General features: G+C 43.8%; 1 protein-coding gene across 6 annotated transcripts in view; it reads right to left on the reverse strand.

Moving 5' to 3' along the window:
* Positions 1-12,376, reverse strand: part of LOC135514892 (scm-like with four MBT domains protein 2) — a 58,504-nt gene that overhangs the window by 21,663 nt on the left and 24,465 nt on the right. For all 6 annotated transcript variants that reach the window (XM_064938573.1, XM_064938574.1, XM_064938572.1 and 3 more), the window contains 2 exons: positions 4,354-4,442; positions 460-703 (listed from right to left, as the gene is read on the reverse strand). In XM_064938573.1, the coding sequence (XP_064794645.1) occupies positions 460-703; positions 4,354-4,442 (333 nt within the window). The remainder of the gene's footprint in view (positions 1-459; positions 704-4,353; positions 4,443-12,376) is intronic.

A 12,376-nucleotide genomic window follows, 5' to 3' on the forward strand; every position in this document is an offset into this window, starting at 1 on the left:
AGACAGACAGAGACAGACAGAGACAGACAGAGACAGACAGAGACAGACAGAGACAGACAGAGACAGACTTGATAAGGTGGTTTATGATATTGAACAGAGAGAAGGGAAACTCCCAGACAGACAGACAGACGAAGATAGAGACAGACAAAGATAGAGACAGACAAAGACAGACAGACAAAGACAGCCAGACAGACAGACAAAGATATAGACAGCCAGACAGACAGACAGAGACAGACAGAGACAGAGGCAGACAGAGGCAGACAAACAGAGACAGACAGACACAGACAGAGACAGACAGAGAGACTTGATAAGGTGGTTTATGATATTGAACAGAGAGAAGGGAAACTCCCAGCTGCTCTGAACGGTGTAAAACAGTCCTAAAAACGTTGACACAGTTTCACCCCACCACAGCTGAATGTGACCCAGAGCCCCTCCCTTCATGTAGCTATGACCCCTTACCTGCTGGGGGCTCCAGTGACAGGCGGTTCTCCTGAGCCCAGCCCAGTGGGCGGAGCCTCACGTCGAGGTAGAACAGCCAGGTGTCGTGGGCGTCGTCTTGGAGACCTACATGGCGTAGGCGGAGCCTCCCACCAATGTTCTGGGCGACGCGGGCAGCCCAGTAGAGGTAGGGGTCAGTGAGGTCCCGTACCTCCATCACCGAACCCTCCACAATCAGATCCACTGTGTTCTTCCCTCTCAGAGCCTGAAGAGAAGGATGGGAAGAGGGAGAGGAAGAGGAGAGAGATGGAGAGGGAGGGAAAAAGGGAATTGATGGAAAGTATTCAAATCTGTGTGTACAGTGCCTTCAGAAACCCCTTGACTTCATCTACATTTTATTGTGTTCTAGCCTGAATGTAAAATGGATGGTGTCCCCCAGGGCTCAGTTCTAGGCCCTCCCTCTTCTCTCTATACACCAAGTCACTGGGCTCTGAAATATCCTCACATGGTCTCTCATCACTGCTATGCAGATGTCACTCAGCTACTTTTCTCCTTCCCCTCTTCTGACACTCAGATGGCGACACGCATCTCTGCGTGCCTGGCAGATATCTTAGCTTGGATGTCGGCCCAACACCTCAAGCTCAACAAGACGGAGCTGCTCTTCCTACCGGGAAAGGCCTGCCGGTTGAAAGACGTCTCCATCACGGTTCACAACTCCACAGTGTCGTCCTCCCAGAGTGCAAAGAACCTTACCGTGACCCTGGACAATACCCTGTCGTTCTGTGCAAACCTGCAGGTTCATGCTCTACAACATCTGTAGAGTACGACCCTACCACACGCAGGGAGCTGTGCAGGTCCTAATCCAGGCACTTGTCATCTCCCGTCTGGATAACTGCAACTTCCCAAGCTCTCCCATGTCACCCCGTTCCTTCACACTCTCCACAGGCTTCCGATCGAAGCTAGCGTCGACTACAAGACCATGGTGGTTACCTACGGAGCAGCAAGAGGAACTACCCCTCCCTACATTCAGGCTATGCTCAAATCCTACACCCCAACCCGAGCACTCTGTCCTGCCACCTCTGGTCTCTTGGCAGTCCCACCCATACGGGAGGGTAGCTCCCACTCAGCCCAGTCCAAGCTCTTCCAGAGCCAGGATCCCCCTAAATTTAGGACAGCAGAATCCCTGCCCATATCCAAAAGCACCTGAAAGCCTACCTCTTCAAAGAGCATGTTAATCGGCTTCATCAATAAGTGTATCGATGACGTCATTCCCACATTGACTGTACATACATATCCAACTAGAAACCATGGATTACAGGCAACATCCACATCGAGCTAAAGGCTAGAGATGCAGCTTTCAAGGAGTGGAAGACTAATCCGGACGCTTATAAGAAATCGACGCTATGCCCTCAGATGAACCATCAAACAAGCAAAGCATCAATACAGGATTAAGATTGAATCCTACTATACCGGCTCTGAAGCTCGTTGGATGTGGCAGGGCTTGAAAACTGTTATGGACTACAAAGGGAAACCCGGACGTGAGCTGCCCAGTGATGCTAGCCTGCCAGATGAGCTAAATGCCTTTTGTGCTCACTTCGAGGCAAGCAACACTGAAGCATGCACGAGAGCACCATCTGTTCTGGATGACTGTGTGATAACGCTCTCGGTAGCCGATGTGAACAAAACCTTTAAACAGGTCAACATTCACAAAGCCGCTGGGCCAGATGGATTACCAGGATGTGTACTCAAAGCATGCGCAGACCAACTATCAAATGTCTTCACTGACATTTTCAACCTCTCCCTGACCGAGTCTGTAATACCTACATGTTTCAAGCAGACCACCATAGTCCCTGTCCCCAAGGAAGCGAAGGTAACCTACCACGAAGCTCATCACTAAGCTATGGACTCTGGGACTAAACACCTCCCTCTGCAACTGGATTCTGGACATCCTGATGGGGCGCCCCCAGGTGGTAAGGGTAGGTAATGACACATCCGCCACGCTGATCCTCAACACTGGGGCCACTGGGGCGTTCTCAGTCCCCTAATGTAGTCCCTGTTCACTCATGACTGCACGGCCAGGCACGACTCCAACACCATCATTAAGTTTGCTGATGACACAACAATGGTAGGCTTGATCACCGACAACGATGAGACGACCTATAGGGAGGATCTCAGAGAGCTGGCAAGGTGGTGCCAGGACAACAACCTCTCCCTCAATGTGAGCAAGACTAATAAGCTGATCGTGGACTACAGGAAAAGGCGGGCCGAACAGGCCCCCATTAACATCAACAAGGCTGTAGTGGAGCAGGTCGAGAGTTTCAAGTTCCTTGGTGTCCACATCACCAACGAACTATCATGGTCCAAACATACCAAGACAGTTGTGAAGAGGGCACGACAACACCTTTTCCCCCTCAGGAGACTGAACAGATTTGACATGGGTTCCCAGATCCTCAAAAGGTTCTACAGCTGCACCATCGAGAGCATCCTGACCGGTTGCATCACCGCCTGCTCGGGATCTGACCGTAAGTCATTACAGAGGGTAGTGCGAACGGCCCAGTACATCACTGGGGCTAAACTTCCTGCCATCCAGGACCTATTTAATAGGCGGTGTCAGAGGAAAGCCCATATAATTGTCAGAGACTCTAGTCACCAAAGTTATAGACTGTTTTCTCTGCTACCACATGGCAAGCGGTACCGGAGCGCAAAGTCTAGGACCAACAGCTTCTACCCCCAAGCTACTAGACTGCTGAACAATTCATAAAATCGCCACCGGACAATTTACATTGACCCCCCCTCCCTTTTGTACACTGCTGCTACTCGGTGTTTATTATCTGTACACTTCAACCCACCTCCATGTACAGATTACCTCAACTAGTACCCCTGCACACTGACTCTGTACGGGTGACCCCTGTATATAGCCTCGTTATTGTTATTGTTATTGTATTACTTTTTATTATTACTTTTTATTTTAGTCTACTTAGTAAATATTTTCTTAACTCTTCTTGAACTGCACTGTTGGTTAAGGGCTTGTAAGTAAGCACTTCACGGTAAAGTCTGCACTTGTTGTATTCAACGCATGTGGCAAATAAAGTTTGGTTTGATTTTAAAAATCCCCCATCTTTTTAGGATAAAAATAAATGGAACAGAGCTAAGCACAGGCCAAATCCTAGAGGAAAACCTGGTTCAGTCTGCTTTCCACAGACACTGGAGACAAACTCACCTTTCAGCAGGACAAAAACTTAAAATACTAGGTCAAATATACACAGGAGTTTCTTACCAAGACGGCATTGAACGTTCCTGAGTTGCCTAGTTACAGTTTTGTCTTAAATCTGCTTGAAAATCTATGGCAAGACTTGAAAGTGGCTGTCTAGCAACGATCAACAACCAACCTGACAGAGCTTGAAGAATTTTGAAAAGAATAATGTGCAAAATTTGTCAAATACAGGTGTGCAAAGCTCTTAGAGACTTACCCAGAAAGCCTCACAGCGGTAATCGCTGCCAAAGGTGATTCTAACATGTATTGACTCGTGTGAATACTTATGTGAATGAGATATTTCTGTATTTCATTTTCAATACATTTGCTAACATTTCTGAAATCCTATTTTCCCTTAGTCATTGTGGGGGTATCGTGTGTAGATGGTTGAGAACAAATATAAATGTAATCCATTTTTGAATTCAGGCTGTAAGGCAACACAATATGGAATAAGTCAAGAGGTGTTAATTCTTGGTCTTTGGTCTTTGAGAGGGAACTGGTATTATCTGGGGTGAAACTTCAGCTTGACATACAGAGCTCAACAGATCAGCTAAAGCTCTAAACGTGTTGATGGTTAATACACGCATACACAGTCTCATTATCTCTCTCCCTCGTTCTCTCCGTCTCGTTCTCCGTCACACTCCCACCGAGACAGTACTCACCCCTTCCAGTAGGTTTGCTGGTGCGGTCCGTGAGCCAGTCAAGTCCTGGATGAGAAAATCTGTCCAGTCACTGTACTTCTCCTTGATGGCTACGAGACAGAACAGAGGGAGAGATAGACGGTCAAAAATACTGTACTGTGCAAGCGAAACCATACATGACAATGCATTTACATATATTTGCACCAGGCTAAGCAGTGAACAACAGTGGAAAACAGTTAGATACAGAGCACTACAGTATAGAGCAGTCCACATACGCAGGTGTTTAGAGAGATACAATGGGAGCATGGTAGAAAAAGGCAGGCATGAATGAACACACACACGTATCACCCTTTCCAGAGCCATTTAAACGGTTAGTTCCTGCTCATTTGCATAGGACATGTTTGTTTACACTACTTTCTGTTTCCCACAGTGCAACAGTAGTGATGTTTAATTCATGGTGCATTGTGGGTCTTGATTTTACTTTGACTCCACGCTGACTAGTGACTTCCCAAAGACAGGCAGAAACTGCTTCTCCGATAGAAATCCCCAAACACACTTGTAGGCGATGTCATGGTGACACTGGCTAGCTAAGCCCACGCATAGAAACACTCCATCAGGTTTAACAGTCGTCTCGCACCGAACTGAGCATGTGCGGGCCGTCAAATCAAAAGACACTCCTTTGATATAAAGTTGTTATTGACACAAATGTTCAATGTTTCAGTTTGTCACTTTCACACGGTAATATGTTCAACTACTTAAGAAATTGGCTCGAATCGAGGTTGTGCCTTTAGATTTCAAGAAAATGAACAACTCAGGTGGGGGTGTCAAACTCAAACAGCGCAAGAGCCATACTGAAAAACAACTGCTTGACTTGTAATGCAAGTATACAGTTGGTATGGAAGCGGGCCAAAATTAATTGACAATTCAAGTCATTACGCAGGTGTTTGACACACAATTTTTCAATTCTTCCATTGACTTATCAAACCCCAAAAACCAGCCTGGTCTGCTTGGTCGGTTTCGCAATTGTTTCCGGAAGTCTTGTGATGTTTAGAAGCTCTGTGGTTTAGAAACTCTGTGGTTCTAGTAAGTCACACACACACACACCTCTAACTCAAAACTAGAGTAATCTATTTTTAAGTGATGAGTTATCCACCCCTCTCCAAAGACATCTAATGCTCTAGGTTTAAAGTCACCAATTGGACGCACAGATTCTGAGAATATCTGACTAATCGTGGAAAGGTGACACGAGTCACAGTAGAACGACTAGTGGCCAGTAGCCCAGATCATGGAGTATTACACTGCAACATGTTAATAAGCCACACTTAGAAAACAAATAGAATCATTCATTCCTATGGGAGAGAACAGAGGTATTTTCCCCTCATTTTATATTCTCTCATTGGCATATTCTTCTGAAGCCAGATTTAGAGAAACAGTCAATTCATTTTCCTACAAACAAATCACTGTCTCGGGACATGACCGATCCTTTTTCCATACATGGTGCAAATAATGTCCTTCTGCCCCAGTGCATCTCTCCACACCACCCCTGGTTAATAATAGTGTTTTTTCCACACACTCACAGTGCTCCTGTTGATCTCCGGTGTGCAGAAATAGATCAACTATTTTTACAGATCCTGCTAGATTAGTCATCAAGCCATTTAGAATAGGCCACAGTGCAGAATGCAGGCTGCTGCTTCGGCATCTGAACTTTTGCCCATCCCCTCTCTCTCTCCCTCTCTTTTCTACCTCCTCGGCCCCCTCCGGTCCAGAATGTAGTTACAGTACTAGTTTGCATGTAAATTATATATTTTTTCCTTTGTCTTGCCCATCCTCCAGGCGATAGACATGGAGGCAAATTCTGACTTCCACAAAACAATAACTGCATAATTTACTTAGAAAAGGGGAGAGGTGGTTCTCTTCAATCTTTCATCCTCTCCTCTCCTCTCCTACACTGGGAGACATCCAAACAAATATTCAACATACCAAAAAAAAATATCTGATTTGCATATCCAACAACAAGCCATTGTGTAAACAGACAGTGAAGGCTAATTCAAAAGCGTATTTAAGATAATCAAAGCGATTACTAAAAGAACAAGTCTGGCCTGTATCATGGCAGGGAGGGATGTTTTCATCTGTGATCACAGCAGTACAGCAGATTCTAATCAGGGCTAATGGGACCAAATTAGACGATTTATTCTCAGTCTCACACAGTGAATAATATCTAGTGAGTATTATTACAGTGGCATAGTAAACCACACAGATGCAAGTCTTCTGGGGGTCTTGTAAGACTGAATTAATAGTATAACCACAGACCCTAGATCAGGATTTAATATATACCAGTAACAATCTAGTAATCTACTGCTAGTAAATACCCCATTGTTTAACCAGGTGGGTTGGCGACAACAAACTACCTTTTAGAAAAATTATCAAAATACTCAAAGTAGAAAGACAAAAATCAACAGCAGAGATACAGGTGAATGTTATTTATAGTCAGAACTGTAGCTCAATAGTCACTGAATGACAGCCAACAGCCCTAGCTAGTTAACGTAAAGCCATGTTGATGAGAAGTCAGGAGTGAATAAGAGACAGCCATGGAATATGAATGAACTCAGATGTGTTTACAGTAAGTGCGGTGAATTTACTTCCCCAGGACGTAAGGGGTTAAGAGTGTGTGTGAGAAGTGTGTGTAGTTGGGTTGGGGAGTTTGTAAATGGCAGCAATAATGACATGCATGGCTAAACTTAATATCACCTGGGCTAGGTAGAGAACAAGACTGGCCCACACTAAATACATCCAGCACTAGTTACATAATCAAGCAAATGAGATTGGAGATGGGACTACACCCATCCACACTACACACCAAGTAAATACAAAGCGGTTGCAAATCGAGTGGTGGAGATGGGGAGGATGGGTCATTTGGGTATCAAATCAGTCCTGCTCTTTCTGACTGCCTAGTGTTAGTTAGTTGGCTTGTCTTTGACCATGTTGATGTGTGTGTAGTCTTTCCTGCCAACTAAGAATTCATTCCTGCACTATTAAGGACAGAGGCAGGTCAAGAGTGTTCACACACACAGAGAGAGACAGAGAGAGACAGAGAGAGACAGAGAGAGACAGAGAGAGAGAGAGAGCTGTGAAGTAGGCCTGAGCCCCATCTCAGCGCCTCCTCTCTAGCAGGTCCTGGCAGGAAGGAGTGAGTGTGGTGAATGCATTATGCAAATGACCTCGGTGGGGTTCTGAGAACAGCGCTGTTATCACATGACTAAACTTGTGATTCCTTCAAAGCTCCTGACACACACACACACACACACACACACTTTTGTGCGAATTTTGAAAAAATGTCAAGCGCAACAATATTTCGTTGGAACCACTACTCTGTTTATAATCTATGCATAGTTACTTTAATTCTACCTACATGTACATATTACTTCAATTAGCTCGACTAATGTGCCCCCCGCACATTGACTCTGTACCGGTACCCCCTGTATGTAGCCTCACTATTGTTATTTTTTTCTGCTGCTCTTTAACTATTTGTTACTTTTATTTTTTACTCATCTATGGTTTTACTTAACCAACAATGCAGTTTTAAGAAAAATATGTGTTAAGGGCTTGTAAGTAAGTATTTCACTGTAAGGTCTACACCTGTTGTATTTGGGGCATGTGACAAATCAAATTTGATTTGATATGACCAAGACAGGCTGAAGCCCCACCCCGTCACTCAACAGGGAGGCAGCACACGGACAGTTTCTCCACGCTGTGACTGTTTCCCTCAGCATGTCACTCAACAGATTGTTCCAAAACAACAACGATGCCGCTTTCCACATAGCTTCGAAATGTGAATCCCCATGTCGTTTTCTCTATTATCATAATAGTTTGTGAATCTTGCTCTTTGCAAAATGCCAGTTAGTCTGAAGGAAACTCATCGCTAATGTTACCTTTACTTAAAATGCACTAGCTAGGGCAAAGCAAACACATGCTGAAACATGAGGTGAAGGAGGAGGATGAATGGCACGACAACAAGACTCAGGATCTCGTCACGGTATCTCTGTGCATTCATATTGCCATAATGCCATCGATAAAATGTCCGCAGCTTTATGCCTTCCTATACCATAATACTATATACCATAATACTATATACCACAACCATACCGCCCCCATGGTGCACTGTGTTCACAACGTTGACATCAGCAAACCGCTCGCCCAGTTGAAACCAGTGGCCATCGAAGGTAAGCATTTGCCGACTGAAGTAGGTTACGACACCAAACTGCAGTCAGGTCAAGACCCTGGTGTGGAGGACGAGCATTTAGATTAGCTCCCCTGAGACAGTTTCTGACCGTTTGTGCAGAAATTCTTTGGTTGTGCAAACCCACAGTTTCATCAGCTGTCTGAGTGGCTGGTCTTAGACAATCCAACAGGTGAAGAAGCCGGATGGGGAGGTCCTGGGCTGGCATGGTTACACGTGGTCTGCGGTTGTGAGACCGGTTGGACACGCTGCCAATTTCTGCAAAATGACATTGGAGTCGGCTTATAGTAGAGAAATGAACATTAGATTCTCTGGCAACAGCTCTGGTGGAAATTCTTGCAATCAACATTCCAATTGCACACTCCCTCAACTTGAGACATCTGTGACATTGTGTTGTGTGCACATTTAAGAGTGGTGCTTCTAACTTTAAGTTAGGCGCACCAGTGTTACCAATTAAAAATATAAATGTAGAGCCCCGCATGCACATGCACACACACACACACCACACGTAATTCTGGTGAATTCTGAGAATGTGTTGTAGAATGTGCCGAGCAGGCAGAGTGTCAGCCGTGTCTAGACAAGCTAAGATCCTAGGCTGAGACACCTGCTGTCTAGTGGAAGACTGTCAGTTTAATTCTGGTAATACACACTAGTGGAAATGGAAGGTGATAGGCACATCCTGAACTTGAGAATACCGGTGCTAGGATAAAAACAATAATGGGTCATTCTTGAATTGTGGTAGTAAATGTGGTTGCTTGACTTTGGCACCATTAAAAATTGATTTAACATGACAAATAAATGTTTTTTTTTCACTGCTATTTATTAAGAAAACACATTCAGTGGCCACTCCATCCACAAAAATGGTTCGCTCCTACAGACAGTGAGTCACGTGGATGTGGCTTGCTATATAAAGCAGGCAGACAAGCATCCATTTACTGTTTGATTGAACGTTAGAATGGGAATAACTAGTGACCTAAGCGACTGAGCGTGGTATGATCATCTGTGCCAGAAGCACTGGTTCAAGGTTCTCAGAAAAAGCCGGCCTCCTGGGCTTTTCACGCACAACTTAGTCTAAGGAGAATGGTGTGACAAACCAAAAACATCCAGTCAGGAGCAGTCCTGTGGGCATCATCTCGCTGATGAAAGAGGTCGATGGAGAACAGCAAGAATGGTGCAAGCTAACAGGTGGGCCACAAACAGGCAAATAATGGCGAAGCACAACAGTGGTGTGCAGAATGGAACGCACAACTCGTCGACCCTTGTCACAGATGGGCTATTGCAGCAGACCACACCGGGTACCACTCCTATCAGCTAAAAACAAGAAGAAGCAGCTCCAGTGGGCATGGAATCCCGGTCCCTGTTGTGTCATGCTGATGGCAGAGTCAGGATTTGGCGTAAGCAGCACAAGGAAAAGGAAAGATACTTTAATAGAAAATGACTCAAGTAAAAGTGAAAGTCATCCAGTAAAATCCAGCTTGAGTAAAAGTACAAGTATTTCATTTTAATTATACTTATGTATCAAAAGTAAATGTAATTGCAAAATATATACTAAGTAAAAGTAGAAATGATTTCAAATTCCTTGTATTAAGCAAACCAGACAGCACCATTTTCTTTTACAGATGCCACTCAGACATCATTTACAAACGAAGCATGTATATGGAGTCCGCAGATAAGAGGCAGTAGGGATGACCAAGGATGTGCTCTTGAATTAGACCAATTTTCATGTCCTGCTAAGCATTCAAAAGTACTTTTGGGTGCCAGGGAAAATGTATTGAGTAAAAAGTACATCATTTTCTTTGGAAATGTAGTAATGGAAAAATTGTCAAAAATATAAATAAAGTAAAGTACAGATACTAAAAAAGTAGTACTTTAAAGTATTTTTACTTTACACCACTGACACACATACACACATTCCAAAGTTATATTCTGAACTCTGCCCCACTCCCCAGTTAAAACAGAGCCTATAAACAACAGCGAGACTGACTACCACAGAATGTGTGTACATAGGTCCTTTATACTGAAACACATCTATTTGTATGCATTGTAGATACTACTGGGGCCTAGCAAATTAGCTTGTCCCACTGGTGATGTGCAGAGGTGTAGAGACATGGTTTGGAGATTTAGAGATAGATAGATAAGCCTATTATTTTGAACAATGAACAAATGTATTAAATATATTGTGTATATCAACAAATACAAAGAAGGCCATTAAAATACCTTATTTTTTAAACTAGTATAATGTATGTCCATCAGTTTAATGTCATTGGTGTTACCACCTTGAAAATCATTGATGACAAGGACCTTGAGCATTCTCTCCAGTGGCAACCTGTTATCGGGGACTGGTCTATATATATTTTTTAAGTATTAGCATATCTCCCCTGTTAGAATGTCATACATTTGAAGATTCCATTAATAATATGCCATACAACTCTCCTTCCGTGGCTTCCAACTGCTCTTACCTACAAGTAAAACTAAATGCATGCTCTTCAACCGATCGCTGCCTGCACCTGCCTGCCCGTCTAGCATCACTACTCTGGACGGTTCTGACTTAGAATATGTGGACAACTACAAATACCTAGGTGTCTGGTTAAGACTGTAAACTCTCCTTCCAGACTCACATCAAACATCTCCAATCCAAAGTTAGATCTTCCTATTTCGCAAGAAAGCATCCTTCAATCATGCTGCCAAACATACCCTCGTAAAACTGACCGATCCTCGACTTCGGTGCTGTCATTTACAAAATAGCCTCCAATACCCTACTCAATAAATTGGATGCAGTCTATCACAGTGCCATCCGTTTTGTCACCAAAGCCCCATATACTACCCACCACTGTGACCTGCACACTCTCGTTGGCTGGCCCTCGCTTCATACTCGTTGCCAAACCCACTGGCTCCAGGTCATCAAGACCCTGATATGTAAAGTCCCCCCTTATCTCAGCTCACTGGTCACCATAACAGCACCCACCTGTAGCACACGCTCCAGCAGGTATATCTCTCTGGTCATTCTTTCTTTGGCCGCCTCTCCTTCCAGTTCTCTGCTACCAATGACTGGAACGAACTACGAAAATCTCTGAAACTGGAAACACTTATCTCCTTCACTAGCTTTAAGCACCAGCTGTCAGAGCAGCTCACAGATTACTGCACCTGTACATAGCCCATCTATAATTGACCCCAAACAACTACCTCTTCCCCTACTGTATTTATTGATTTATTTTGCTCCTTTGCACCACATTTGTATTTCTACATTGCACATTCTTCCACTGCAAATCTACCATTCCAGTGTTTTACTTGCTATATTGTATTTACTTTGCCACCATGGCCTTTTTTTGCCTTTACCTCGCTTATCTCACTTCATTTGCTCACATCCTATATAGACTTGTTTATACTGTATTATTGACTGTATGTTTGTTTTACTCCATGTGTAACTCTGTGTTGTATGTGTCGAACTGCTTTGCTTTATCTTGGCCAGGTCGCAATTGTAAATGAGAACTTGTTCTCAACTTGCCTACCTGGTTAAATAAAGGTGAAATACATTTTTTACAAAAATAATAATTTGGTGTGTCTAAATACAGTGTCACTTGATGTTAGTCAATGTATGTGAAAGGAAATAACATGAATAAAATGATTAATCACGGTAAAATATTTTTAAAGTATTGGCGACTTTAGATTTGAGAATTTGCGGACTCCATTTCCTAATGGACCTAAAAGGTATATTTGATGTTACCAAAATGCCATGCCCAAATGCCACTGTAATTCAAGAACCCCCCTAATACAGATAGAAGTGTGCTGGCCTCACTTCTATCATCA

The sequence above is a fragment of the Oncorhynchus masou genome, chromosome 26, assembly GCF_036934945.1.
Source record: "Oncorhynchus masou masou isolate Uvic2021 chromosome 26, UVic_Omas_1.1, whole genome shotgun sequence".
NCBI classification, from domain to species: Eukaryota; Metazoa; Chordata; class Actinopteri; order Salmoniformes; family Salmonidae; genus Oncorhynchus; species Oncorhynchus masou.